At 41.7% G+C, this 26,806-nt stretch overlaps 2 protein-coding genes across 3 annotated transcripts; one reads left to right on the top strand and one right to left on the bottom strand.

Moving 5' to 3' along the window:
* Positions 1-120: 120 nt before the first annotated feature.
* Positions 121-24,765, top strand: LOC6047469 (acyl-CoA Delta(11) desaturase). 2 transcript variants are annotated; one of them, XM_038256974.1, is made up of 5 exons: positions 121-484; positions 15,705-15,949; positions 16,066-16,402; positions 21,910-22,095; positions 22,166-22,628. In XM_038256974.1, exons 2-5 carry the CDS (start codon positions 15,724-15,726, stop codon positions 22,482-22,484), a joined length of 1,068 nt encoding a protein of 355 aa, XP_038112902.1. In that variant the 5' UTR covers positions 121-484; positions 15,705-15,723; the 3' UTR covers positions 22,485-22,628. The 2 variants fall into 2 exon arrangements, with proteins under 2 accessions (XP_038112902.1, XP_001864523.2); XM_001864488.2 differs by lacking the exon at positions 121-484 and adding an exon at positions 11,201-11,622 and having other exon boundaries at positions 22,166-24,765.
* A 712-nt stretch (positions 24,766-25,477) lies between these two features.
* LOC6047468 (probable enoyl-CoA hydratase) lies at positions 25,478-26,806 on the bottom strand. The gene is made up of 2 exons (XM_001864487.2): positions 26,582-26,806; positions 25,478-26,466 (listed from the first exon to the last, which is right to left on the bottom strand). The coding sequence occupies exons 1-2, from the start codon at positions 26,670-26,672 to the stop codon at positions 25,568-25,570; spliced, it is 990 nt and encodes a 329-aa protein (XP_001864522.2). The 5' UTR covers positions 26,673-26,806; the 3' UTR covers positions 25,478-25,567.

The following is a 26,806-nucleotide window of genomic DNA, read 5'->3' as shown; positions in this document are numbered from 1 at the left end:
ATTTGTGGCGGACGTGTCCCGGTGAACTTGTCTGTTTGCTGCTAATCTCTCGGTGCAAATCTTCCATCACGAGCGAGAAGCTGACCCGAGAGAGCGCCCGCGAGCGAATGACGCGCTCTTACTCTTTCCTTCGCAAATTGTTATAAAGTATAGCAGCGCCCTGTTCTAACCGTTAGTTCGAATCGAGAGGTTATCCGGGAATGGTGTAGTCGGTTCTAGTGGTGCGTCGTTAAACAAACTGTGTCTTTGGGAACAGGTTCCCCCCTTTCCCTGAAAGAGGAAGCAAAACTGGAAATTACAGTGTTACTGGAATAACAGTGTGGAAACTTGGTGAAATTTCCAACGTCTTACTGGAAACTCGGTGTGAAGTGACCAAGTGAAGGCGCCCAGTAGGCCCTGTCGATTCTCCGTATTCGACGCACACAACCAGCGGATCCATCCAAGTGACCCGCGAACGCCCAAATTTTCCTCGACACCGAGAAAGGTGAGTTTTTCAATGTCATACGGGTTGTGTGAGTACGTGACCGTCCAGGGACGGGTGTGACAGTTACTCCGGTTGGTAATAATCGTTGGTAGTGGTGGTAGGTAGTGGTAGATCCCCTGGGTAACCCATGGTCTTACTCCAAAGCTGTCTGTCATTACGTAAAGCAATGTGCGCCCGGCCTGCTGCTCCAAAAATGTTCAACACGCTTCACAAGTGTGTAGAACACAAAAACATTCAAAGGAAAAATAATCATCATCAGACGATGAAAAAATAGCTTTGAAAAAGTAAAGAGTAACCAGATAAATGGCCGGCTGTCAACGTCAACGTTGGCACCAATACCACCAAAAAAACGAAGTTTTTGGCGAACGGGAGAAGCTATTAAAATTTGCACTCGCATGCAGTAAATTGGGAGAAGAAAAAAAGTGGAATAAAATTCAGGAGGGGAAAGTTGGCGAGATCCGTCGAAAAGGTGACTCGCCCTGATGAAAAACAACTGCCGGTAAGGGCACGTCTTTTTGGAAATCTGCCTTGAAAATAAAATAATGAAAAACAATATTTTGCTTTTAACATATAAATGTTGAATTTTCTACATACTTAAAAGGAAAATTTAAAAAAGAACAGTAAAATACAATATAATATAATTCCTCTTTTGTGTATCCAAAACTTAATAAAAGAAAATAAATTTAAAGCAATTCAAAATCTGCAAACAAAGTTTTTCTCAGCCAATTTTCGAATAATTAAATTGATATTTATCAAAGCTTAATTTAAAATTAATCCAAATCGATTTCAACAAATATTTAAGTTTTCTGATCAAGACAGTAACCATTCACTTTATACCAGACTCCAAACTTTTTTCTCTTTACTCAAGATAAATATCTCCGGAAAAAAGTAAACTTTTGGGCAATTGGACAAAACGGGTACAAAGCAAAGCAAACTACGAGAATTATGCATTATGAAGCATTGCTCTCTTGCTCACTGTCTTGTCTTGAGTTCAAGTTTAGCAATTGTGTAAAAAAAAATTAAATTTGTACTAAGTTTTAAAACAAGGCCTTCAAACTGAAGCTGGTGCCAAAAATCGTACCTGGTTAAGCACAACGTTCGCAACTCCAGAGTCCACATCAACCTCCGCGCCATTTTCTCATTTTTCGGCGGAGGCACGTCCACGAACGGAAACGAATGGCACGATGCGAAGCCCCAGTCACCAGACAGAATTGGGCTTTTTAAACCTACTCATTTTTCGATCTCCTCCAGTCAATGTCAACGTGGTAGTATATGCTCAGCACGTTTGCCTTGGCGATTTTGAAGTTCAGAATTCTGGACGGTACTTGGCATTGGTGACCCTTTCGACATTATGTCAAAATTCGAGCTGTTGGCAAACACCAAACTATGGCCAAAATCAACACTTTGCTTTCGAGGGTGGGATCACCACCGTGCCCTTGAACCTGGCCGTTGTTAGGCGGACCATCAACCGGAAATAACCGGATTATGGCCTGCCACGCGCGGAATGTTTGCATCGCTGTTTTTGTCACAAAAGAAAATTATAGAGTACAAGTTGATTACCATGGAGGCAACGCTCGAAATTGCGACGCATTTTCGTGACGGAACCAATCTTGTTGGCGCAGAAATTGCGCCGGAATTGAATTATTTGTGGATTGTTTACTGGTCGAAAAATCGCACTCCCCTCGGAAAATTTGAAAGCTACAGAGAGGACTCACTAATCCGACTGCTTTCAAACACCTGACAGCTAATTTTTACTTGCTTTACTTGACATTATGAAGAAAAAACTTTGGATTCACAAAATTCTGAAGGTACTTGCTATGCAATCATTACCTCAAATGTTCATACTGACAGATGTGCAGTCTTTTGACAGCCGCGAACGTTCACTGTTCGCTCTGATGTTCACAGACAAGTGGATAACCTCAGAGCTGTGGCAAAAAAAAACATTTTTTGACACCGCAAGCCCCTAAATTCCGATGCATTGGTCATCAGCGTTGAGACCAATCATTTGACGGAGAGATGCTCCGTAACATGGCACCGCGCAAAGTGATCCAATTTTTGAGTCCGTTTTTTGGCAGTTATTTAACGCACGCAAAGATTCAACGCCGGCTGCGATCACGAAAGGAGCGGTTCCAGTTCATTAGGGAAGGAAATTATGTTTTCTTCAATATCTGCTGAATATACAAACGCAAACCAGTCTACGAAGAGCCATTTTGCTCACGTACGCCATTTTCAGCTGAAACTGCGCGAGAAAATCCGAGGGAAACCTTCGCAAAGTTTTCCTCTTTGGTCAGTTTTTTTTATTGGTGGATATCGCCAAATGCGTTGGTAAAGGTGCAAAACCTCATTTATTTTATATTATTTGTTGGCATGTGCACTAAGCGTTCAACACAGGCGAGTGATTACCTAATTTGGCCTGATCGGCTTCACCAAAAGCTGGCGTTGCTCATCGCAAGTGGGTGCGGTAATATAAAGATTTCTGCAGATTTAAAACTCAAAATTATCGGGTTATGTTTTAAAAACTTTCACTCAAACTGAGGTGAGAGTTGTTTTGGTTTCTTTAGTGAAGGCAGTGAACTTTTTAAAATTTGTAAAATTAGCGTGTCATTTTAGATAAAATCCACGAATCCACTCTGTTCAGTTCCATATCATTTCTGAACGGAAGTGTGCTCGTCTTTGAAACAAATAGTCTAGAATGGCCAGCCAGCTTTCGCAAGGCAAACAAAAACTCAATCAGAGCGTTAAGAACTTGGCCAACTTACTACTTCGATTAAGCCATGCTAAATCGTGCGCGCGCTCGCCTTAATGTTGGTTGCTTTCTACCACCACCACCAGGTGGATTCTCGTTTTTTCCAAGCCCCATCTTTTTACATAACCTCAAACCAAAACTTGGAGCCAGAGAACCTCGCAGAGAGTTTCTGCGGAGAAGAGACGAGAAGCAAGTGTTGTTGTTATATCATAAATATATGGGCAAAAGTTGGAATTCTGCCTCGGCTGGTTTAGTTCGAACGGCTAAGCCAACTCTAGATAGCAGCAGCGTTCACCACTAAAAGTAATAGTACGAAAAGGAGGGAATCGGTTTAAATATAAAACACACTTTGCGTCTGATGACCATTTGTCTGCCGATACGTTTCAATTTTGATCAAGATGATGTTAAAAAGTATCCCTGGAAACATTAATTTATTTGACTAAACTCATTAATTTTCTTGATTCAACAGTTGATGGACAATGTTTGCAACATTTCCAGTACGGCCTTCCGAAAAGTTTCTCTCGAAACGGTCCACCGATTTTCGTTTGAGCGCACGTTCATACGAACATTTCTCCGCTTCATCAGAAATATTTAGATGGACGGACGTACGGGGCCAGGAAGTTCTATTTTTCGAACGCGCGCGGTCAGTGTGGATACAAAAATAGAGAAACCATCTGGCAGAAGCCCAGAGATGGCGCTGTGGTGGTGCATTTTTCACCTTTCGTGATGGGTTCATTAGCGATGGTCTAATTGATTTTGAGTCGGTCATGAAACTAGCACAAAAGTGCACTGAAAATGCACTTTTTTCGAGTTCTTGCTTTTAAATTCTCCAGTTGATTTGTTCAAATGGTTTATTTTTACCCTAATTTAGTGTGTAAAGCAACATTTTTTTGTTATTTTAAATTAACGTGTTTGTTTTCAACTGAACTGTCAAACAGTTTGTGTTGTCAAAACATTGACCTGTTTAGTGGTGGATTTCACGAATTCAGGAGAAGTCAAATTTGGGTGAAATCCATTCAATTTCGGGTGCACTTATTTCAATCTTATCTTTAATGGAATTGAATTGTTTGCTTGCATAATTGCCACTTCCGATCTTCAAAACTCCCATTAGGTCACTTCTCAATAAGAATTTCCTTACAAATAATAATACCGGCGAAAGCACTGTCGATCGATTGCGCAAATAAAGCAACTCATCGTCAACCCGGCCAGACTTGAAGCCAGTTCCGATGGGAACTACGCAAAGTGCTGATTAATGGTTCACTCCGATAATGTATCATTACGTCGTTAGCGGTCTTTTTTTTTCTCTCAGTTGGGCTAGACCCAGACGAGCAAAAGATGTGGCAATTACCTCGCGTGATGATAGACTTCCAATCGCCTCTAATGTGTCAATTGCATTTACTGGATTACGTTGATGGACAAGCCCAGAATGCGTTTGGGATTTTGTTGCAACTTTTCACTTATTTTATTCGTCAATTTGGAAAAGATTCCTAGGAAATTCAATGATTCCAAATCAAAGTGCATGGACAACGTTCGAAATCATTCGTCAAAACTGCTCAGAAATGAGTAAATAAAGAATCTATCAGATTTGAGTGAATGTCTCTCAGAATTCATCTAACGTGCATGCGGAAAGTCTTCAGGCGTGACTTTGTTTTGATTATAACACACTTACATGAAACTACTAATTTAACGGCTAAAGTTAACCCCGGCATACTTTTTTCAGCGGGCTTAACCGTCTGCTTAATCTAAAACACGTGCGTTTCCTGAATAATTCTGTAATCGATAATCTGAACAAATCTATGATAACAACCCACTCCTCAGCCACGTTCAAAAGCCATATTGACCTGTCTGCCTGATAAAGCGTTGCTAAAAAACAACAGCAGATTTTATTTGATCCGCTGATAAAACCGTCCCAAACCCCGAAGATAACTTCGCCAGCAAAGCTACACATGCAGCGCTGATAAGGTCGGCATGACAACCGCCTTGTATTGCAATCGCGCACGAATCCTCAGACCAATTTTGGGCAACTTTCTCCGGCCTGTGCAATCAGTCCCGATTGGTGCCAATTTGTCGAAAAGGTCGCTCTCTTCTCGCCGTCCACGACCCAACCACGCTGCACTTGCTCCCGTGGCACGGCAATAAAAATTTAAAAAAGTAAATAATATTATAATGGTCCGCGTGAGCCGGTCCGTGGCTGTGATCCGCTAATCGAATCAAGTGTCAGAGTGTTTTGTAAAGTATTCAAATCAGTGTGCCTCAACTGAATCACTTTCAGCTGCACGGAACAACACAAAAAATAGTCCGATGCATTGAGTCAGCTACGAGCTGGCGAGAGCTGCTGGTATAGGTTTTGCATAATAGCTTTTATAGCCGGGCCGCGTGGTTTCGCTCCGCGGCTGCAAACAAAAGCCAGAAAAAAGTAAAGTAAATCTTTCCCAGTTCCTGAGGGGAACACCCTTGAAGAGTATCGGGGCCGGCATTTACAAAGCGGATTCAGTGGCAGTTTCATTCTCAACTTAATGTTAACATGTTAGGGCTAATGATAACATTCCATAGGTCGCCTCCCTAAGGTGTCGTGATAAGGTCCAGTTTGTGACGATACACTACCTTCCCTTTACTAAGCAATCGATTCCAGAAGGGAAAAGATCACCAGTTGTGTTGGTCCGAGCCGGGATTTGAACCCCGATCTACCGCTTACGAGGCGGAAGCGTTACCACTGGGCTACGTGGCTCGGTCAAACAAAAGCCAGAAATGGTTTAAAACACTCACACTTGTGCGCGAACTGTGCCTCTCTGTAGCTAAGGGGGCGTTCTGCGAATCGTTCTGAGCGATTGCACGTACTCCGGCGCTGTTAGGTTTACCAGGGTTGACACCAAAAAGAGCATGCTTTGATCAGTTGCTTGACAGCCCAGTTGGTACGGTAACCTTGCAGTGATCGTCTCTGCGAGGGTTCAAGCCCAGCTCGAATCAGTGTTTTGTACCACACAAGCCAACCTACTCCGGAGTCATTCAACCCTGGTGTTCCTCTGAATCGGTTCGCCGAAAACAGCTGATGTCTGCGCTCGATTTCTGTAACGAACACACATGCATCAATCGCCAAATTTTCGCTGGTGTTTGTGAGACCGCGTTCGTCTTTCTCTCCGTACCTCTTCTTGCTGTGTAGTCTTGCTCGAACTCCGTGTGCCGGCTTGCCAGCACTGCTCTGCTGACGCGTTGTCCGACGATTGCACCAATCGGCTCGCAGCGTCCAACAATCAGCTCATAGTCACGTGTTTGGCGATTCTGCTTTCTGCCAGCTCCTCCGCCTTCTCTCTCACCTTGCTCCTGCCCTTCCTTCCGATGATTGCGCTCTGTTTGCATGAGACAATCACAAATCGGTAACCGGTTCACAAAGCTAAAAGTTGTTGCGGTTTCATCGGTTCGAATCGAAATTGGACACGCAGCGAGCACATCGCACATCAATCACACCTGCACACGATGCGTGTGTGTACTTGAACTTGGTCCTGAAAAAGGGGGTTGTTGTCAGTACGGTGAGATTTGCGAAGGAAAGGAAGCTTAAGTTGGATAGATTGTTGAACCGCATCGATTCATTATGGCGCTGATGAGGAGAAAACATTCCCTATTTTGGGTGTTTGCAAGTGAGCTTGAAGACCACTGCAACACGTGAAGTTTACCAACTTTATGATACGTCAAAACAATCTCCTCTTTCTTCGTTAGTGTGTAGAATTGACAACTGTTTATATTTTTAATTGCTACAGCAGAAACAGTTGTATTTCGATCCTGTTAAGGTTTCCCATAATTTCGTAGCCGGCCTTATGATATTTGGACTGATTCTACACACAAAATACGTAAGCATAAACCACCTCACTCACCAAATCGTTTTTTATCCGTTAATGTACAAACATTTGTGCGTGTTCTTTTGACAGCTGTATAAATATATCAATATATGTGATATTTCTGCAAAACTGTTTGTAACACCTTACGTATTTTCTGGCGTTTTTGAGATGTTTAATGTTGAACAAAAGCAAGATTATTCAAGCAATACAACGAAAACATTCAATCACTTCTTGACAACTGAAAACCGTAATCATCGGGTTAAATCTATTTCTTGTGTCATCTAACTTATTTTATTCCGCATTTGTAAATTAGTACCAATTGTGAAATTCCCGACTTTGAATGCGTCATGCAAGGCAGCTTTCAATGTCTCTCTGTTTCATTAGAATAATTGAGCTTGTTTTCCGCGTTGATATGTCCAGCTAATGCATAATTTTATTTTCTATAAAAAAAGAATATGACTAATTTTGACGGTCACCTTCATAATCAAATAAATACTAGAAAAAAACGACCTTTCACAGTTCAAAAGCCTCTTCAAGCTCCAAATCCCCCTCGAGTGCTGTCTATCACCACCAAAAGACATCCCTGCAGCTTAAACCGCGATTAACTTGCAAATTTGCGCGTAAGTGCTTTCGGCGACTATTCTCAAGAGGTCGAAATAACTCAACTGTTTTTTTTTTCTAATCATAACACCACTTAAGCACCCGCTCAGTTTTTTTTCGACGAGTCGTCTCAAACCTCACTTAACATGGGGTGGTTTGGTATACAGCTAATTAACCTTACGCGGGCTAAAACTATCACTTATGGCAGTACCCTCGGCGGAAGCCAAGGTTAACCTGTCGCAACCCACCGTTTGAAGCTGTTTTGCCGTCCTTAAATGAAATCTGGTACACGTGGCGAGAAGAGGGGTTTTCCACATGACGACGTGGCCGTAAAAGTCTTGTCGCAAATTCTTGTTCGCATTTTTGAAACTGTTTTGTTTAAACTTAAGTGCAAACGAACTTATTGAGTCTGAAGCAGTGTGTAGGCTGTCATTTGTGCACGCTTATTCTAATTTACTCATTTTGAATCACTTTTTCGAGTACCTTGAAAAATGATTACAATTATTTGCATACAAGTTATTTTTATCGGTTTTCAAATCACGAAATTGCACAAGAACAAATAATTTTCATCTACGGGAAGACCTTCGCCGCCAGTTGGCCATCCGGCGCAGACGCCCTCTGGAAACAGCTGATACAGGCCGAGAATATCATCATCCCCCTGCCCCAACGTCTGGTGTGGCCTTCACGACCCCCATCTTTTTATCGATTTTTAATCCCGAGCTGGAAAACAGCAGCATCCGGAAAGCGCAAGGTCTTCGTGTGGAAGGTTGGAGAAATATCCAACCTCAAAGTTGGGGCGCCTTGGGCAGGCTCGAAAGACGAATGAAGTGTTTGTTGTGTGCTGTGGGATAGGGACACGTGGCCCCACAGGTGGCACAAGGAGTCAGGGCGAATGGCAGAGGGGAAACACTCTCACTTTTTTGTTCGCCGGATGTCGCCTGCTGGAAGTGAGTTGTGCGAGTTATCCTATTGAAGAATGTTCAAATTTGTGGGAATATGCTTTAATTTATGAAACTGAGCTTTTTTTAGACTTTTTTTTAAATAATAATTATATTTTTTAGAAAAAAAAATCAAAACCTTGAAATGTTTTGCAATGTTCTGAATAACACTTTTCGATGTTTCCACAATTGCTAAAAATGTCCAGAAATTTTTTTGCAATAGTTGATTCTAGCAAGTTCGGCACAACATTGTACTCTCTCAGAGAGGAAAATAAAATGCTTCTCTTTCCACTGCAGGATAATGAGAAGAGAGCTCCAGTTTCAAAGGACTGGTTCTGTAGTCTTGAACTAACAATATAAAATTGAAAAAAAGTTCAAGATGGTATGTCAGAGACATAACCGAAAGACATAGGACCAAACAATTTGAATGTGTTTTTGGATTGCTAGTGAAATCTGAAATAAGATTATTTTATTTTGTTTCATAGATTTGTCGGCAAAATTGTCATAAATGTTCTCCCAAGGTGAACCTTCTATGAGGGCACCGGCAACTCCAGGTTGTGGCCACTACGGTCGAAATGTCAATTTTCATGTTCAGTATCAAAAACCATGAATTTTGATATCCATATTGCCACAACTCGTATGGTTCTGTTAAAGACCCTCCGGGCCCCGGGAAACCTGCTTTGAGATCACCGGTCACTCAAGGTTGTGGCCACTACTGTCGGAATGTCAATTTTCATGTACAGTATCAAAAACCATGAATTTTGATACCAATATGCCACAACTCGTATGGTTCTGTAAAAGTCCTCCGGGCCCGGGGAACCTGCTTTAAGGGCACCGGCCACTCCAGGTTGTGGCCACTACTGTCGAAATGGCCATTATGTTCAGTATCAAAAACCATGAATTTTGATACCCATATTGCCACAACTCGTATGTTTCTGTAAATGTCCCCCCAGGCCCCGGAGGAACCTTCTTTGAGGGCACCGGCCACTCCAGGTTGTGGCCACTACTGTCGAAATGGCCATTATTATGTTCAGTATCAAAAACTCGTATGTTTCTGTAAATGTCCCCCCAGGCCCCGGGGGAACCTTCTTTGAGGGCACCGGCCACTCCAGGTTGTGGCCACTACTGTCAAAATGGCCATTATTATGTTCAGTATCAAAAACCATGAATTTTGATACCCATATTGCCACAACTCGTATGTTTCTGTAAATGTCCCCCCAGGCCCCGGGGGAACCTTCTTTGAGGGCACCGGCCACTCCAGGTTGTGGCCACTACTGTCGAAATGGCCATTATTATGTTCAGTATCAAAAACCATGAATTTTGATACCCATATTCCCACAACTCGTATGTTTCTGTAAATGTCCCCCCAGGCCCCGGGGGAACCTTCTTTGAGGGCATCGGCCACTCCTGGTTTTGGCCACCACTGTCGAATTGGCCATTTTTCATGAGAACCGCCGCATCATAGCGACTTCACGCCGTCCGCTTCGCTCGAATTTCCTCCTTCTGCTGCCGGTGGTTCTTCCTTCTGGTTGCTGGTCCTCTTCTTCTATTGGCCGCTGCTGCTGCTGCTCCGCGCCGGCCCGACGTGCACAGTTCGAGTGCTCGTTCCAAAGTGACTTGCTTTTGCGAAATTTTCTGCTTAAATAGCGGCACAGCCGGAGAACGGCACAAAAGGGGCGCGGTCTCGAATGCATACGCTCGCTCTGATTGGTCATCTGTCCGATTTGTACTGAAAAATTACTCATTTTGATTGCATGTTTTAAGTGCTTTAACTATGTTTAGTCAGACTATCTATGTAGTTAAACAATAGCTGAAGTCTTCCTCTTTCGATTGGTGGTCCAACCATCTGGATTGATTCACAGGGAAAAAAGATAGGGGAAATATGCCCATTTTAATCACTCTAAGCCGTTCGACCAATTCTCATCACTTTCACCTTTTCCGCTATAAAATCAACATTTTCAGATGTATCAACAATGGAGAGTTGCTTGCTCACTTTTGTTTGAGCTATTCATTACTTTGGAACAGTCAGAAACACTTTATGAAAGCTGTAATTCATGATCAAATTGCTGATAGGCCGATAATAGAAATAGGCTGAGAAAGGGTATAGTTCCCCTATAAGCGTTCAAAATGTCCCCTTTTTTAACGCTTAAAAGTGACGCTTTGGATCGAATTTCTGAACTGGCCCCCCAATATAGTAAGTAAAGACATAGTCCTATGTCAAAAAAACATTACAATAATTTGTTTTGTTAGTCAGAATGAAAGTGTAATTTGTCAATAGATGCTGAAGGGGAGGTTTCTGTCAAAAGTCAGGTTGGGAGTAACCTAGGGAGTGGACACTTTCAATATCTTTCTATCCCCTAAAAACAACCCATTTCCAGAGTTTTTTTAAGACCATAGTTTATAGGACCTTTTCAAAACAAACTCTAGATTTGCTAGTCCTTCTTTTGTTTACACTGTACTCCAAATTCTCCCTCTCATTTTTCTATTATCCTGACTCTCTCTCTCTCTCTCTCACACACACACACTCTCTCGTTGAATCCCCCAATCCTGCCATAATCAAATCCCTACTGTCGGCGTACCCATTTTGCATTCCATTTCACAATCGAGAAGTGGCCACGAGCCGTGCCAGTGTCCTCGCTCTATACGTCCTACACTCGTCTGCTCTGTTCTGCTAAATCCGTGCACAAGGACCTGCCTGCTCTTGCCAGCTACAACACTACTCTCGCTAGTTGTACGGGATTACATAAAGATCGGTGCAGCTAAACCTGACGTCGACATCTAAAATCGGCAGTTGCTGCTGTTGATCTAGCTGGCCCTGCGAATGATGGATGTGCAGCCAAGTGACGTTTTCGCAAGCTGTCAATAGTGGAAAATAGTGTCGTTCTTTGTGTGATTCGCAATTTGCCCGTAAACAAGTCGCAGTAGGCCGTTTTGTTAGCATCCCTTTGTGGATTAGTGTTTATCGGAATTTGCCAGGATGGTGGTGACGGTTTCGGATTTTCTGCCGAGCGGCAACTGCAGGTAACTTTCCGCGTTCTCCGCGTGTCGTCCGTTTCTGTGCGGGCAGATTCGCACGACCATAACAATTTTCATCTGCAGTGCAATGCGGGTGAAAATTGATTTTTCTATACGTGAGGGAGACCCTGACCCTCTTTGCACCCTCCACTCCAGCCCTACCGAACCCTTTCGTCTAGCATAAACGTCAGACCCTTGAAGTAGACACTCAAAATTGGAGGGGTGATGAATCCTCCCACTTTTCTTTATTTGCCCTAAAAAGAGTGTGCAGTGCATAGTTTAGCCCAATTTACTAAGCTTAAAAATTGCATTTATTTGTTCTCCTTTCTTAAACTTTAATTAATATTTAAAGCTCTTCCTACATACGTCAAAAAGAACAAAATATTTGTCAAATCTTTAAAAAAGAGATTTTTTAAAGTTCAATCAACTTTATTTAGTGTGTACCTGTCAGTCTGCCAAATTCATAACGCAATATTTTCCAACTCAAAATTGAGTGCCACAGTGTTCTGCGTTCTTCTATTTGTCCTTCTTTCAGCACTCAAACCCAAGAGTCGCAATCGATACACCGAACAAAAAATCGCCCAGTTGACCTCAGGACGTTTTTCCACCTTTAATACCTCTCGGCCTACTTTAACCTGGCAACGACACCCTGATGTGCCACAGACTCTTTTGTTCAGCAGCATTACGCAAAGAAAAAAAAATCCCAAAATGGCCGTTTGGTTGTCGTTTCTGTCCACCCCCGCCCCTCCTCCATCAAACGGCAATGGAAAACTACCATCTGTGTACACCAAACGTACCCCGCGGGAAAGACACCAATTGTTTGGCTTCTCACGACACTGCCTCTTCCCGCTTGTCCTGACAGTTCGACGACGCCGACGACGCTCGTCCTTTCACCCGTTTACACCACCGGCGTGTTTTGTTACAGAATCGAAAAAAAGAAAAACTTTCATCTGTTGCTTCTGAATAATACATCAAGCTTGGCACGCTCTTTTTCTTTGCCTCGTCGGTCTGCTAATTAATATGTATAGGGCAGGGGTGACCAAAGTAAGGCCCGCGGGCCAAACGTGGCCCGCGAGGTGATATTTTGTGGCCCGCGGACCCATTTTGAATGATCATGTAAAATTGCCCGTTGACCCCTTGTAAAGCGATTTTATCATTTTTTTAACAATTATGGTTTATATTAAATATTTATATGCTATTTTTTTATATATTTTGTTAATAAAAAAACTTATGATTTATCAATATTTTGATCCCCGCTTTATGATACAAATAATTTGTTCAAAAAAAATTATAATTAAAACACTTTCACACGTTTGTGAGTGAAACTAGTAAATATCGTCAAAACTTTCATCAAAAATTTTGGAAATATTTAAAAAAAAAGTTCAAGTTTGACTTAGGAAGAATTCTGTAATAGTAGCAAAAATATAAGTTTTCTTTATTAATTTGCAAGTCATAATGACCCTTTTATGAACTGAACCTCAAACTGAAGTGCAATGGATTCAAACTCATTACAGTTAGATAACGAATCTGATTGACTACCAACTGATTCAGGCAGACAAAATGTGGAAATCGGAGGATGTTGCAAATATTTTACATAGCTTTCGTCGATCAACCCACTCCTCTCTTACTATTAAAAAATTGGCTCGAAAAACCAGGAGCAAAAACAATTTCCAAAAAAAACTTAAAAACTTCAAAAAAATTAAATTTAAGTGCAATCAGCTGAAATAAATTAAATATGCATTCCTTTGCATTTAGAATCATTTGAGCATGTTTGGGTTTGTTCAAAATAATTTCAATTTTAGTGAATTTTCGATGAAATAAATGTTGAAATTCTGGCTCTCAACGATTTTTCATTAGCCACACTTAACCTATACATAAAATTACGCTTTTAGAAGAATTGTTCAACATGTAATGTTACCATTTTCGAAATATAAAAACTAAACATTAAAAACTAATACATTCAGCTAAAAACTTTTTTTTTTCAAATACCTAAAACAATAAAATCAACAATACCGATAGAAAACCGTTATTTTGTGGTTTCTATTATTTTGAATTCACTTTTTTCAAATAACAGAAATTGAATCTTTTAAATTAAAATAAAGTAATTTATTTTTTTGTGGCAGTGCGTGGCCGAATGGTTACGCTGTCCGCTTTGTAAGCGGATGATTCTGGGTTCGATTCCCATCTGCTGCAACCTTCCATCGGATGAGGAAGTAAAATGTCGGTCCCGGCCTTGGTTGTTAAGCCGTTAAGTCATTCCAGGTGTAGGAGTCGTCTCCATGCCATAAGTACAAACAACACACCAAACCAAGCCTACTCCGGTGGAATCGCTGGCGGCGTTTGGACTCACAATCCAAAGGTCGTCAGTTCAAACACTGGGGTGGAAGGTTCCTTGGAGTAAAAGAGGTTTGGGTGCTCTCCCCATTCAAGCCTACGGACTCCTAGGTTCGAGCAGAAACTTGCAATAGAGACCACAAAAGACCCGGGGGTCGTTAATGTGGATGCTTTGATTTTTTTTTTTGAATTTATTTTTTTAATAACCTTTTTTTTTGTAAATTTGGCCCGCAAGCTCATTTGAGCTTCAAATTTGGCCCGGCCTCCAAAAACTTTGAGCACCCCTGGTATAGGGCATCTCTCGCTTGCTTCGCGGCCTGCTGCCGCGTATCGATACAGACCGCCCCGGAAAACGCAATCGTAATCGTAACCGGAGTAAAGGTTACGATAAATGCAGTTTTTATTACGTTTCGAGGTGGAAAAATATTTTCCCCAAGAGCAATCAGTTCCCGGTCTCAGTGTTCACGTCAAAAGTGACAGCGTCGAACCCAGCCGGACATTTCCAACTAAATTCCGCCAAAATTACGTTTGAGCGCGTTTGACAGCTTTCGACAGGTACACTCTCGTGAAGAATTACGCAAAGCCTTGAGACTTTCTGCAAAACCCTCACAATTTTTCCTGTTTCCTCTTAGCCATGATTAAGTGTGCTGATGTTGATAATAACAGCGGTAAAAGGTCGCGTCTGCAAAAACCGGTCCAACGTTGCTCTCTGAACCCTGGCTCGGTTGACCCTGCCAGGGCCGCGGCGGTCAAGGACCGCACCTATCTCCGGGCTCGGCTGTCAGTTAAAATACAAAGGACCAGATTACCTGGCGCAAAAGTGCAGGCTTTGGCAGCAAGTTGAATGAATCTTTAGAAAAGAATCTCTCAATAATGCTGATAAAAGAAATCGCCACGCAAATCAAAATGATCTCCTGTTTCCATGCACGATGCCATAATTCAATTACGGACGCAAAGTGGACGCTTATCGTTTTGTTGTTCCACTCAAAGATTGGGCTGCCGGTATCTCGTGCTGCTAATTAGAAGCGATTAGAAGCTTGTGATAGCGTGTACGAAAATTGTTTGCATTTTAATTCACTGCTGAAATGTCGTTGCACTTATCTGTTTCTAGACTCTAACATTACAAAACTAAATTAGTAATTCAAATGAGCATGTATGTACAAGCGTGTGTGGGTCAAACTGTCAAACAAACGTCACACATAAACGTGTGTGAAGAATTGCACTATTCAATTTTGTTTATTGATGACTTGTTGTCACTCTTGAAATTGAAAAAAAATGTCTTTATGCTTATTGTTCTGTAAGACAACAAATTGGTTTTCCAATAAATTATTCACTACTGTTTCCTAACAAATCACGTCAAAGCATCAATCACATCGCTGCGTAGCAGCTAATCGCGGTCTATCGCGATCATTTTCATAACTTTGGGCACGTAAACATCATCTGCCCATCTCCATATCAACAACAGCTCGTGCAAATAGTGCGCATGAGACCATATTTTGAGCCAATCAATATTTTCCCCCCTTGTTTACCATCTCTGGCGCGAAATCCATTTATCACCAAGGGAGCTCCGGAGAAGCATGATAATCAGCACGAATCTGATTCGCGATTCCACGCGCAGCCCGAAACGTGTCTTGTACGCTAATCGGTTCAGCTAATCGCCGCCAACGTTTGCCGACGTTTTGCACTGTCAAAATAAGTTGGGTTAAATTTCCTACCCATTCTAACGGATTTTTTGTTCTTTCTTTCCTTTCCAGCTCCTCTAAACCAACAAAGATGGCCCCGAACGCAACGGTAGAGGCCACCGGCGTGCTGAACGAGGTCGACGCCGAAACCATCGACGGTGGACTGTCCAAGGACATCACCACGCTAAAGCGCGCCGAAAAGCGCAAGATCAAGCTGGTGTGGCGGAACGTGATCGCGTTCGGTTACCTGCACCTGGCCGCCGTGTACGGCCTGTGGCTCCTGCTGACCTCGGCCCGACTCTACACCGTCGCATTCGGTAAGTTTCCCATTTTCAACAAGCGTGTTGATCGAATGTCAAACGTGCACGCTCAAAAGTCGTACACATGTTTAGGTAAATTTTAACCTCTTTTCTCTGTCCAATCCTCCAAACAGCCTTCATCCTGTACGTGGTGTCCGGACTCGGTATCACCGCCGGCGCCCACCGACTCTGGGCCCACCGCTCGTACAAGGCCAAGCTGCCGCTGCGGATCATCCTGGCGGTGTTCAACACGATCGCGTTCCAGGACTGCGCCATGCACTGGGCCCGGGACCACCGCGTGCACCACAAGTACTCGGAGACGGACGCCGACCCGCACAACGCGACGCGCGGTTTCTTCTTCTCGCACATCGGCTGGCTGCTGTGCCGGAAGCACCCGGAGGTGATTGCCAAGGGCCGCCAGCTGGACATTGCCGATCTGCAGGCCGACCCCGTGCTGCGGTTCCAAAAGAAGTGAGTTTTTTTTTTCGCTCGTTTCGTTTAGCGTGTAAATTTGACACATTCCTAAATTAGGTCAGACGACCTTTTACACGCATTTTGGGGACAAGAATCGCTTCCCCATTTCAGTTTAGAAACAACTCTGGAAAAAAACGGAGGTTGATTAGGTTGGGACAAAATTCCACGGCTTCCGAATAGATTAGGCAAAATAGCGTGACCGCGAGTGGCCCCCACGCTCTGCCGCGGTTCGATGAATGGGTAATGGGTAGTAACTAGACAGTCTCGTGCCCGATTAGGTGCAATCGAAATCGATTTCATGTCCGCACGGGGATGATGGATCGCCCGCCTAATGCCTCTGTGTGAAGTTGGGGGTCTTTATGAATAAAAGGTTTGTTGGTGCTGCCAGCGCCGGTTAAAACGTATGCACTTGAGTGACGAAGCGAAATTTGATGTTTTTTTTTTTTTAACCGGAGATGTTTTTGTTTTTATCACAAGACAACGCGGTTTATTGTTGCTTCTACGCATAGAAGTTATCCTGTTTGGTTTTGCCGTGGGCAAATGAAAATTGAGTGGTTTCACCCAGATCTGAGTGAAATTCACTCAAATCTGACAAAAAACCCCGTTACGCATGTCTGAGTAGGTTCTGTTCGGACGTAAACTGAGTTATTTGGAACGTGCGTGTAGACGAAAAAGTCGCATGATAAAAACTCAGTAACAACATTTCAAAAGGGCGAAACCTACGATCCTGCCGTTTCGGGAAAATCAACATTCAAAATTTTGCAAATTCCGATCAATTCCTATTTCCACAAAAAAGCATGAAAACCATCAATTTTGTTAAAACGTAATAGAAAATAGCAATAATTTCATCATAGAGAGCAATTTGAAATTAATTAAGGTGTTTTTACTATTAAAAATTGAGAAAAACAAATTACGCCTTTTTGAAGAGCGTGCCTCCATTTTCGCCCCACCGTATTCGCCACCCACTCAACCAAAACAACGGTTTAGCCCGTCAGGTTACGCCACAAAGCAAAAGTATACAACAGATTCGCCCTTTTGTTTTTTGTTCATTTTTCGGGTTTTTTAAGACAAAAGTGGTGAAACAACTATTTTATCATTGCGAAACGTTACAGTCAGTGATAATACAGTGATATTTGCAACCTCAGTGATAAAAAATTGGTCTAGAAAGCCTTCATAAGGAGTCCGGTTCAGGCCAAGACTCGTTGAGCTAGGATACACCGTAAGTAGCAAGTTGGTTTGACGATGTCGTCTATATTGAAGTGACGTTCCTTGGGGTGTCCCCGCCGGAAGTGGGAGACATGGCACCTGACGACTAGGCCACCCCGCGACACCATCCTGCCTTCTCAATCTTTGCTTAGCTTCAATGGTTACGGAGGCGATGATTTTTTACGGAACCGGTAAATTATGGACCTTCATATCTAGATTGTGAATCCAGACCAGATCCGATACTACAATGATTGAAATTAAAAAGTTATGTATTTAGGATCATACAAATCTGCGTTTGTTGTGGAATTGTGGTCAGAGACATCAAAAACATACATTTTGATCCATTTTGAGGATTGTCAGGATAAAATTCACTAAATTATAACAAAAATTTAGTTTTTCTTAATATACGTCGGAACTTGCAGAAAACACTACATTCGCCCCTCGTGATTGGATGAAAACACAAGGGCGGAAACTCAAATTGGTTTGTTTTGATTGATGTTGTTGATTAGCCCTTTTGTTTTTTGCTTGTAAAACTACGTATTTCCGGAATTTTGTGATGATGGAGGGTGTTTTAGAATCAGTTTTGTTCGCTTTATATGATTCTGACAAAAACTCAGTTTGTTTACATCTGAGGGTTTCGCCCTATTGAAAAGTTGTTACAGAACTATTGCGGAAAAGAGAAAGCTGATTTTTATGCCAGCAAACCAAATTGTGTGTCATCCAAAGGTCTGAATATTCGTCATTTTTTTGGCTTTTCAGTCGAAAATTTGCAAACACAGTCACACCTCTGAGTGCAAGAGGAGTTGGTTTGTTTGCATCAAAATCTTGCGACTTACAGCAGGATTTTGAAGGCCTATAGAGTTATCTAAGCACGATCTCACGCACACTAGCTTACCATTTGTTTTTGCTGGCGGGTACAATTTTTAACCTATAAACCCTCCGTGTACCTACACGCAATACATGCACACGTAGATAACTCTATCGTCCGATGACAGTTAACATAATTCGCAGTGACAGCTCGAACTTGATCTTTGATTGTATCAAAACACTGTGACGAGGAGTTTGTCATTTTATAGTTAAACTTTATTTTTCTCACTGAGACTAGAAAGCATCCAGGGTTTAAAGCGAAGATGGCGTTTGAATGGTGAACGTCCGAAATGTCAAAATCACGCAGTACCAATATTCCGAAAAAAAAGTGTGCCATGGCATGACAGCCACATTTGTTTTCTAATGTTAGTGGTACTGTGCGATTTTGACATTTCGGATGTTCGCCATTCGAACGCCATCTTCGCTTAAAAACCTGGATACTAGGGTACGTTATCCATTAGTGGACCCCTTTCCTATAGTGGACCCTCTGAAGGGTTTTTGATGAAAAATTCAATAATATCACAATTTTAAGCGTGTTGTTGTCTACAAATCTTTTATTTGGAATATTCAGCATCATTTATAACAATGTTGACTGACATTGAATTGTCCTTTTCACCAAAATAAGTGTTTTGAGTTCGACATCTGAAATCAGCCATGGCCACTAGCATTTTCGCAACAAAACTGCATTTATATTTTATGATTAAATTAACCATCCGATCATTTTTTGACTGATTATTTAACTTTAGCAAGTCGAAGTAATGTAAGTTTAAGGATCTTTACTAAAATAAAGCGAAGAAATGCAATTTTTGAGCAAAAATTAGGGGGGTCCAATATAGGACAACGAAAATCCAAACTTTTCCAAAAGTGGACCCCTGTTAATAAAACCTTCAAAAATGATGAAAACTGTGTATTCAAGCAAAAGTTTCTCTAAAACATGCAATAAATGCTTGTTGTTATCAACCTAAACGCATATTTTTCCAATTACGAGTATAAATATAGCTGTTTTCATGTTAAAAGTACCAAAAATGCTGAAGCCGTAAGAATTTATAATTAATCAAAACTATAGTTAATTGTACTTAACTGAAGCATCATAATTGCAGTTTGAAATGATATTTTGTAATAATAAATCAATAACAAAACATTTTTTCACAATAAACATGCGTGGTTTTATCAGCAACTGTAAACAATTCTATTGTTTAGTTTCGGTCAACCATTTATGTAATTAATATGGAAAAATTTGCATCAAGATTACTTTTTCAAATTATTTTTATGTTTACAGTGGTTTTTAAACGTTTTCTCTGATCTTTTTCGGAAATAAATGTGTTTAAATGTCTGTTAGGTTTTTTGTTGTTTAAAGCCAAATTGGTTAACAAAAAATATTTGTTTATGATGAAAAGTGAGCAAAATCCATCTTTTATTCATTATATCTATCATAAGACCTACACCATGCATCAAAACATCAAATATCGGTAAAATTTGGTATAAAAATAACAGTTTGCCTATAGTGGACCCGGGTCCACAATCGGATTATGGACCCGGGTCCACTATAGGAAAAGGGGTCCATAACAGGCAAAAAAAACTTTTTTTTCAATTGGCTATTTTTCTGCTCAAAAACAAATAACTGATGAAACAAATAGTCAAAATTGTTCAAAAGACTTCAGATTTCTTTGTTTTGTACAAAGGGTTATGAAAAAGTGCTTAAAATATTGAAAATTTGTGAAAAATGTGCTTCGGCTCTACTAGGGGGTCCACTAATGGTTAAAATACCCTATTTACACGTTATTGAAAAGTCAGCCAGAAAATTTTAGATAAAGATACTTCATACGCAAACAGATTTTAATAAAGTGCACTCTCAACACTTTCTTGCCACGATTTTTTAAATCACTGTTCTTGTGGAATTTTTTGCTGATTTATCGTTTTTTTTGCCGAAATTCTACTTTTTTTACAAGTTTTTTTACGGTAAAAAATGAGAACTGAAACGAATGCTGTGCCAGACGAAAACATGAGAAAAATCTTTAAATAATAAAGGTGGGCGAGCGAGCCGCTCAAAGAGCCGATTCACTGAAAAGAGCGAAAGAACCGTGGCTCACAAAAAAAAGAACCGCGGTTCTTTTTTAAACTTCGGTCTTTTGAAAGAACCGGCTCAAGATGGCATGTTTTGTTAGAAATATATTTTTTGAATTTCCAAAAAAAAAAGTATAACACTTTTTTAGAATTTCAAATATTGCAATGCTCATAAAAATTAATTCCAAAAGTAAATGATTTTTTAAGCAACACGAAAAAAACTTTTTACTTTACAACTGATTGTACATAAAGTATTACCGGCAGTGTTGGTATTATCGCGCTCTCGCGAGAAAATTTTCTCTCTCTCGAGTTCTCGCCGCGAGTCTCGAGCTGCCGAGAGAAACTCACCAATTGCCCGTGCTCTCCTCCGCTCGCGAACGAGCTTTCTCGCGAGCCAGAATTGCCCGTTCGCGAGAAGTTGAACGTGTTAGAAACGAACAAAAAACAACACAGCGATTGAAGTTACACCTCTATACCATCGCCTGGTTCGTATTCATAAGCCTGATAAACAAATTGCTAGCTGGGGCGAACGGCTAGCACGAGGCGCTCGCGAGCGCTCGCGGCGAGAGCGAGAACGCGAACGAAAATGCGAGCGCGAGCGAGAAGAGAAAAGTACTACAAGTTCTCTCCCTCGTTCGCGAGCGAGAAATGCTTTCCTTCTTCTCGCTCGAATTCCAACAATGATTACCGGAATACAAATTTTAGCATTTCAAATTATATAATTTGTAAAATATTACCAAAAATCTGCTGAATATTTAAGAGTTTTTGAAAAAAAAATCCTTTTGAACGTTTAAACTTTAGCGTTAATAGACTTTATCGATTTAATCAAAATGTAGAAAAGTGCTCACAGAATGTTTTCCCCAAATAAAATATCAGCATTAGTTCAATTCTTGCAGAAATAAACGCAATTTTAAAATTAATAACAATTTTTCCTAGATTTAAGTTTGGATGCCATTCAATTACTCAAATGTTCAGGTTCGAGTAGAAATCTTGACATAGACCGTCAGCACTTATGGTTTTCAGGGATATCTTCTCGTTTTCAGTTTTAATTGTTTTTTTTTTATCAAATAATTTGTAAAAGTCCAATGTGAAATAACTTATAAAATTAGACGATTCTTAAAAAAACCTTTTTATCAAAATTTTGAAAAAGAGCGAAAGAGCCGTTCAAAAGAGCGGCTCTTTTAAATGAGCGAACGAAAATGAGCGGCTCTTAAAAAAGAGCGGTTTTGCCCACCTCTAGCTGTGAGATATTTTTGGCATTTTTTTTTTAAATATGTAGAAACTTACAAAGCATAGTTATCAGCAAAGGATACGCTAAGATTATACAAACGTTCAACTAATACAATCATCTCCCCTCTCTTCAACAGATACTATATGCTCCTCATGCCTCTGGCCTGCTTCATCCTGCCGACCGTGACGCCCGTCTACTTCTGGGGCGAAACCTGGACCAACGCGTGGTTCGTCGCGACCCTGTTCCGCTGGACGTTCATCCTGAACGCGACCTGGCTGGTGAACAGCGCTGCCCACAAGTGGGGCGATCGGCCGTACGATAAGTGAGTTTTCGCCTCAACTTCAGGTCGGTTACGAATTCTAACCCCCCGCAATCCTCTACCTCTCTTTCAGGACCATCAACCCGTCGGAGAACAAGACCGTGGCGTCGTTCGCGTTCGGCGAGGGCTGGCACAACTACCACCACGTGTTCCCCTGGGACTACAAGACGGCCGAGCTCGGCAACTACCGGATGAACATGACGACGGCGTTTATCGACTTTTTCTCGTACATTGGCTGGGCGTACGACCTCAAGACCGTCTCGAACGAGATCATCGAGAAGCGGGTGAAGCGAACCGGCGACGGCTCCCACAACACGTGGGGCTGGGGCGACAAGGACCAGGACAAGGACGAGATCGCCCACGCCAAGATCATCAACCGGAAGGAGGAATAAGCGGGGGGCGGATGTGCGCGACCCTTACATGAAAATTCACACACACACGCAGACATACACACATTTACACGCCTACATAAGAGCGAGAGCATGATGAGCGAGAGAGAGGGAGAGAGTGAGAGATCGAGTGAGAGAGATTGAGAGCGAAAGGATGAGCAACACTTTCACACGCACCACCCCCCTCACAGTAACAAATTATTATTCTGTAGAGAAGCTTAAGTGATCATTTTTTCGTCGTCTTACACACTTTTATTTGAGGTTTAAGCAAGTTGCGCGAGCTCCCTCACGGAAAAAAATCACGGAGGTTTTTTTTCGGTAATGTTTTAGGAAAATAACAAGAGAAACAGAGAGAGAGAGAGGGAGAGCCACACAAATCAAACACATTGATTAACAATTGGCATAATGAATTTAATGAATCGATGTCGGAACACAAACTGACGAAAAAATCTATAAATCTGTGTAACTGTTTGAAACAGTAAAAAATTAAAAAAATGAAAACAGCAGAAATGTTACTACTGTTACTAAAACAAAGAGAGAGAAAGCATCAGATATTCTATTCCCCGTTGAAATTTGTCGCGTTTCAGTTGAAGTTTTAGTTCAATTTGAGGTAGATGAAGAACAACCAGAGCAAACGCATTCAGGGCACTTTACTCTTAAAAGAGAAAGAGAGAGATAAAAAAAAACTCGTAAAATCTAACGGGGCACTTTTGCTAAACTATTTCTATAACGCTGGAAAGAAAAAAAAAACACACATCAATGTGAGGGGTTTGAAAAGGGTAGAAACTTTAGTTACTTTTAATCTGCCGCAAACTTTTTGATTTTACGCAAATTTCAAAGTCTACAGCCTTTTAAAAGTAAAACAAAAATCTTTACTTTATCCAACCTAATCCATGCAAATAATCGATTAGTTTTAAAGTTTGTATAATTTATTTGCGGGGGAAGAAAGGTGAGATTTTGCGCGCTTGTCAAAGTAAAGCCCAAGAACTTAGCTAAACAAACAAAAAAAGGGGAGGCGGACACTCGCAATGAGGTCCGAAAAACGCTGTGAAATTTGAATCGTAAGACAAAAAGAAGAAACACACCCATTAATACTAGGAAGAGAGACGCTCGGGAAGTGTCGATCAAATCACCTTAAGGAGAAGAAAGTTGAAGAAAATGCTGGAAAACACCTTGTAAACGTTGTTGTTTTATTTTATGCCCTTTTTTCACAACATGCCACGTCAAAGAAAGTCCTTGTTTTATTTTCTAAATGCCCCCTTTTGTGTCTGAAGGGATGCCGAAAAAGGAAGATGATCACAAAACCGGATGGAGAGACTGAACCGCTTGAGAGCAACAGCAAAAGAAGAGCTTTTTGGAGTGGATTTTTGTAGGATGAAGCGTGAGAAAAATTCGAGAGTACGATTGATACTAAAATTTTACATAATTATAATTTTTGTTTTGTTTTCGTTAAATTAGGACCCACCATCATTATCACCAACTCTCTCTTCACGAATGAAAGAAAAGAAAGAACGATCTAATCTAAAAACCACATGTTCCTTACCTACTACTATGGCACCAACCGATTGATGCAAACGAAAACTTCTTTTCAGCACCTTTCTGCATGATAAAATCACAAAATTGTCCTATTTGTAAGAAGTGAAAAAAGCCAACCAAACAAGTCATCCACGTTGAACGCATAAAAATAAACAACAATAAAAGGCAGACAAGAAAACAAAAACTATATTCCGTTTGATATCCCTTTAAATCTTTTCAGAAATCATGTTTTAAAACGCAATCGCGCGGAAAAGATGGTGACCGCCAGGTAAAAGAGCGTCAAGTGAACACGCGAGAAATGTAACAAGAACACAGAGAGGAAGAAGAATAATGAAATTAATCTTAATAATTATAACTGTAGTGAAATATAATAAGAGCAAAAAATCTATGAAAATTTAAAACTTATTGGAAACGAGCAGCAAACGTATGTAAGAGTCAGTAAGTGTAATGGAATATAAATCAACGTTTCAAACTTAATACATGGCGCGAAATAAAAAAAAAGCACACACACAAAAGAGAAATACACACACAAGACAGACAACTTTTTATGGACTTATTGAAAGTATCTATGATAAAAAAGATACAAATCAGGAAAAAAAATACTAGAATCAATGGTTTGAGAAAGATGTCACAAATCTACAGAAGAATCATATGGAAACAAAATAAAATTGAGATATATTCCGAAATATGCGCCGGAGCCGGAAAGAAGAAAATTTTAAGTAAACGAAACATTTGCTGAAATACAAAACAAGCGTGTTTTATTGTCGTTAGTTGTAAAAGAACCTTACTTTTATGTGGAGAATCCGCGAAAGTTTGCTGTGTAGTTACCTTCACAGGTTACACACTTCACGGCTTGCTACTGATGCTGTTCAGTGATCTTATCTCGTAGGATTTTCACTGCTGGCGGTTCTCTGCTTTCGCTTTCACTTGGCACCAGCTTAACGTCCCGTCAACAGCACTGATTTGTTGGTGGAAGCTTCTCCGCCATGAGCCTCTTGGTCTGCCCCGACAGCGTTGTCCTTGGAGGTTACAGTCCCTCGGACCTCGATATGAATGCTGACATCGCCGATGCAACTTCGCCTTCGATACGCGATATTGCGTAAACAGTGATTCACAAAGACTTGTAGCTTCGACGTGTTCTGGCTCGATACGCAGCAGGTCTCACTCCCGCGGAGTAACACCGACTTGACGCTCGAGTTAAAGATCCGTAGTTTAGTGCGCAAGCTGATTTTGAATGATCGCCAAAAGAGTCGCAGACCCGCGAAAGCACCTTCGACCTTCTTGATTCGCGTGGATATGTCGAGCTTGGTACCAGCATCAGGCGCAATTTGGCTACCAAGGTACTGGAAAGTGTCTACCTTCTCAACGTTTTTCCAAGCATTGACACCAGTTACATTGTGTTGTACTGGTTTAACTCCGCACTATTTGAGGGCTTCTTCAAGTTCCATTTGTTCCATTCGTCAACACTAACAAAAATATATTCTCTCATCTACAACAATAGGAAGGAAATCAAGTTGCCAGACCCACAAGTTCCCAAAACCCCCAACCAACTACAACTTCGCCTTCGGTTCCTCTTTCCCCCTCTCCTCCGCCGCCTTTATCTCGTGCGCCAGCTCTTCCTTCTCCCAGTCGGCCATCCGCTTCTCCTTGATGTCCTGAAACTTCCCATGCTTGCCGACGCCCTCGGCAAATCGTGTCGCCCCGTAAACCGCATCCTTTAGCAAATCCTCGCCCGCCGTCAGCACCTCGTACTCCATCGCTTCCTGCAAGGTTTTTGCCTGGTAAACCGCGTGGTACATCGAATTCCGGTCGTGGTTCAAACTCTTCTGCGGATACTTTGCGATGCTTGCCGCCAGGTTAAACGCCTGGCCCAGCCCCGTTCCAACGGCCACAACCCGGTTCGCGAGGCCAATCTCCAGCGCTTCCTTCGCGCGAACTCCTCGCCCGGTGAGCACCAAATCCAACGCCCTGGACATTCCGATCAGCGCCGCCAGCCGGACCGAACCACCGTCCACCAGTGGAACGCCAAACCGTCGGTTGTAGAACCCCATGACGGCCTGCTCCTCCACCACGCGAAGGTCGCACATCAACGCCAACTCGAGCCCACCGGCCACGCAGTAACCGGAAACGGCACAAACAACCGGCTTGCGGAAGTTGCGACGCGTTGGTCCCATCACGCCAGCCCGCTGCAGAATTACGGACTGTGGATTGTAATCGGGCGATGTCATCTCCGAGAGGTCATATCCGGAACAGAACGAGCCACCAATTCCGTGGAGCACGCCAACCGTGGCCGTTTCATCGTTTTCAAACTGCTCGATGGCCGCCGTTAACTTCCGCCCAGTTTCGGCGTCAATCGCGTTCCTTACTTGAGGTCGGTTTAAACCGATCATGGTGATGCTACCTTGCTTTTCCACCAGGATGACTGGTTCCGCTGGTTTCGAAGGCTTTACTAAAATAATAATATAATAATTATTATATAAAAAGTGTTATACTAACAGGCTATCGTTTCCAATAAATTACAAATTACAAATTATAAAATCCGTCATAGTTACAAACTAGCATACCTTCGGTTGACTCGACAGCGGAACATAACTGCCGGAAATGGTACCGGAATGGCGTCACCTGTCGGAGGGAAGCCCTCAAAGTTGACCACATCGTGCTTAGTTTCAAAAATCCGGAACAGATCAAAATTCACCTGATACCTTCAACCGTCGGTATCAGTAGCTGATAAGCGTCCTGTTGTTCAAGATAATAAACAAGTTGGATTAAATTTAAATTTTTTTTGACAG

The sequence above is a fragment of the Culex quinquefasciatus genome, chromosome 1 (assembly GCF_015732765.1).
Source record: "Culex quinquefasciatus strain JHB chromosome 1, VPISU_Cqui_1.0_pri_paternal, whole genome shotgun sequence".
Taxonomy (NCBI): domain Eukaryota; kingdom Metazoa; phylum Arthropoda; class Insecta; order Diptera; family Culicidae; genus Culex; species Culex quinquefasciatus.
This window is presented reverse-complemented; position numbering and strand designations above follow the sequence as displayed.

Bases quoted from the DNA above. Each gene is read 5' to 3' on its own strand.
- LOC6047468 (XM_001864487.2), bottom strand. From the start codon at position 26,672: ATGTGGTCAACTTTGAGGGCTTCCCTCCGACAGGTGACGCCATTCCGG. The intron at 26,467-26,581 runs GTATGCTAGTTT...TTATTATTTTAG, and splicing joins CGCTGTCGAGTCAACCGAAG to TAAAGCCTTCGAAACCAGCG.
- LOC6047469 (XM_001864488.2), top strand. From the start codon at position 11,579: ATGGTGGTGACGGTTTCGGATTTTCTGCCGAGCGGCAACTGCAG. The intron at 11,623-15,704 runs GTAACTTTCCGC...TTTCCTTTCCAG, and splicing joins CTGCCGAGCGGCAACTGCAG to CTCCTCTAAACCAACAAAGA. The intron at 15,950-16,065 runs GTAAGTTTCCCA...TCCTCCAAACAG, and splicing joins ACTCTACACCGTCGCATTCG to CCTTCATCCTGTACGTGGTG.